The sequence below is a fragment of the Electrophorus electricus genome, unplaced genomic scaffold (assembly GCF_041902795.1).
Source record: "Electrophorus electricus isolate QZ-2024a unplaced genomic scaffold, ASM4190279v1 Scaffold32, whole genome shotgun sequence".
Classification (NCBI taxonomy): Eukaryota; Metazoa; Chordata; class Actinopteri; order Gymnotiformes; family Gymnotidae; genus Electrophorus; species Electrophorus electricus.
In genome coordinates, this window is record NW_027658605.1 from 2,454,338 (window position 1) to 2,456,988 (window position 2,651).

Consider the following 2,651-nt stretch of genomic DNA (forward strand, 5'->3'; position numbering starts at 1 on the left):
AGTCACATTGCTGTTTAAATTCTGCACCATTTTATTGCTGGCACAATAGCATGTCCGCCTCCTTCTCGCTCTCGCGAGCGTGTACCGACCTGCATGAAAGCATTCGCTCTCCTCTCCTTTTACACACTCACACACATAAACACATGCTCGCTATATTTTAGCTTGTTTTTCTGTAAATATACAGATTGTTTATGCTATTGTTTGTGATTTAGAGTAGTTGCGTTAATAAATGTATCATTTATTCTCACCAAGTTGTCTGTCTTGATATCATTCAGATTGTGCTTGTTGCCAATATCCTCAAACAAATGACTGTAATTTAAATCTTTCAGGGATCAAATCATTAATGTTACTTTCTTTGTTAAAAATGAAAGATTGTGATTTCAATATTTGAGATGATTTAATGGGACTGATTAGTGTGTCAAACCACTACAGTGGGCCTGTCCCTCTTGCTGGGCGCCCAGCGCACTGTGACAGCATGACTTTAAACTTAGCAAACAGGAACTGTTTGGATTGCTTCAACCACAGTGGCAACAAGACTAAAGATATGTGAGGAGGCTTCTCAAATAAGCTTCTCACTTTATTCAACATGAATTGAAATTTCATTTTCGTTTTCATCATTTGATGTAAGTTATTTTCTATGCAATACTACAATATATACATTGTTAGTTTATTTTTTATTTTTTTTCATATGTAGCATTTTTTAATTCCTTAGCAGAAACAAGAATTCTTGTGTTCCAGTAACAGTGGTGCTGGGTTGTATATGCAGGCACTGAGAAATGGAATTGGTCACAGAAGCAGTTAACTCTTCAGAGTGGAGCATCTGTCAACATCTGAAATATAAACAACATAAGAAATACTGGTGCTGTGAGCGTGTAACAGCATTCAATTACTGCACGATTATGGCATATGCCAACAATACAAACAAGAAAGTGACAGTAACTGATAACCCAGCTCAGACTCTCTTTACTGTCACTGTGAGGGATCTACAGGAGAGAAACACTGGAGCATATTGGTGTGCAGTGGAGATTTCAGGAATATTTCAACCAGATGTCAAAACACAGCTATATATCACTGTGAAATCAGGTATTACAAATTCTTTATGAATATTGAATATTCAGTTTAGTGACATTTCTCATATTGCATATATTTCATCCATACATATTCATACAAAAGTGCCTTTCTTTGTTTCCAGCTCCTGCTGTGTCTGTGACCAAGAGCAGAGTGAGTGGAGAGGAGGGGAGCAGCGTCAGTGTCCAGTGTCTCTACAGCGCTGCATATAAGAAAGAGGCGAAGAAGTGGTGCAGATCTATAGACTGGACCTGCTACACAGTGGGGAGGACCAACACATCCCAGAATTCAGCAGTGCAGATCAGTGATGATGGGAAAGGCACCTTCACGGTGTTGATGACTGGACTGAAGAAGACTGATGCTGGCTGGTACTGGTGCTCCACTGGAGGTCTAGAAGTTCCTGTTCACTTTGACGTCACTGATGCACTTGCAGGTATATTGTTTTGTAGCTAATCAATTAAATGGTGTAAAAATTATTAATGTTGTTTAACCTTTAAAAGATGACAACAGTGATTAAAGAAAGAAAAAAAAACTATGCATAGGGTGCCTTATTAGATTTGGTTATGTCACGTTGCAGCCCCGCCCCTCCTCAAACGTCTTGGTGTGTACGTGTGTGTGTTCGTCCATGTCGCCGCGCCCTTTCGTGTCGTCCACCTGTTCTGTATTATGTGTAATCCTCGTGTGTGTGTATATATGTCTCTTGTGTTGTAGTACGTGTTGTTGGTGTTTGAACGGTGTTTAGTGAGGTGTGCGGTGTTAGATGTGTCGTCTGTGTTAAATAAAAATGTGTGTTTGAACGTGCCCCTACTCCACATACTGTTAGCCTCGAATCATCACAGAAACACCAACCAAAGAAGGATGCCTGGGAAGGGCAAGAAGAAGGGGAAGAAGGGGAAAAGACGCACTTCCCCAAATAGTGCCTGCAATCCCTCCGTGCTCTTGGGTACCCTCCTGACTCCTGCTGCAGAAGAGCGTGGTCTGGGGGCAGAGGTGGAGGAGTCACACGGGATTACGTCTGACCATAATGACTGGTATAACTATTTCCAGTCCTCGGAGTCGGACACCGCGGACTTTTCCTGTACCAGGGTGAGGCCATCACTCATCCTGTCTTCGCTCCATGGGATCACAACAGAGCAGGGACCTGCTGGGTACTACGGAGACCTACCTATTTATGAGGACAGGTACTTGGAGGTGGAATCCGCAGAGTCCTACATGGACCTTACAGAGGGATATGCGGAGTATGGCGAGCGAGGGGAGTGCCGTAACGTCACCCTAGAGTCAGACTTGGGGTCGGATCATGAGGAGGACCCGTCGATGGAGGTGGAGGAGGTACCTCAGGGGAATCTAGGCGCTCTGGAGTCAGCAAGCAGCCCTGGGTGACTGGTGGAGAGATGGCATCATCAACAGAGGAGGACATTCCTCCCCCTAGGGCGAGGACCTATGCCTAAGTCTCGGGGAGGTAAAAAGGCAGCGGCACCGAGGTCTGCTCTGCCGGGGTCTGGCAGGGTCACCAGGGTCTGCTCCAACACCTGATGGTGAATGACATCTCAAAACTATTCTTGAACGTACTTTTTCAGATTTGA

General features: G+C 44.1%; 1 protein-coding gene across 1 annotated transcript; it reads left to right on the forward strand.

Moving 5' to 3' along the window:
- The first annotated feature begins 776 nt into the window (after positions 1-776).
- Positions 777-2,448, forward strand: LOC145655701 (polymeric immunoglobulin receptor-like). Its single transcript, XM_081709191.1, has 3 exons — positions 777-1,083; positions 1,193-1,501; positions 2,036-2,448. The coding sequence occupies exons 1-3, from the start codon at positions 777-779 to the stop codon at positions 2,446-2,448; spliced, it is 1,029 nt and encodes a 342-aa protein (XP_081565317.1).
- The last annotated feature ends 203 nt before the right edge of the window (positions 2,449-2,651 follow it).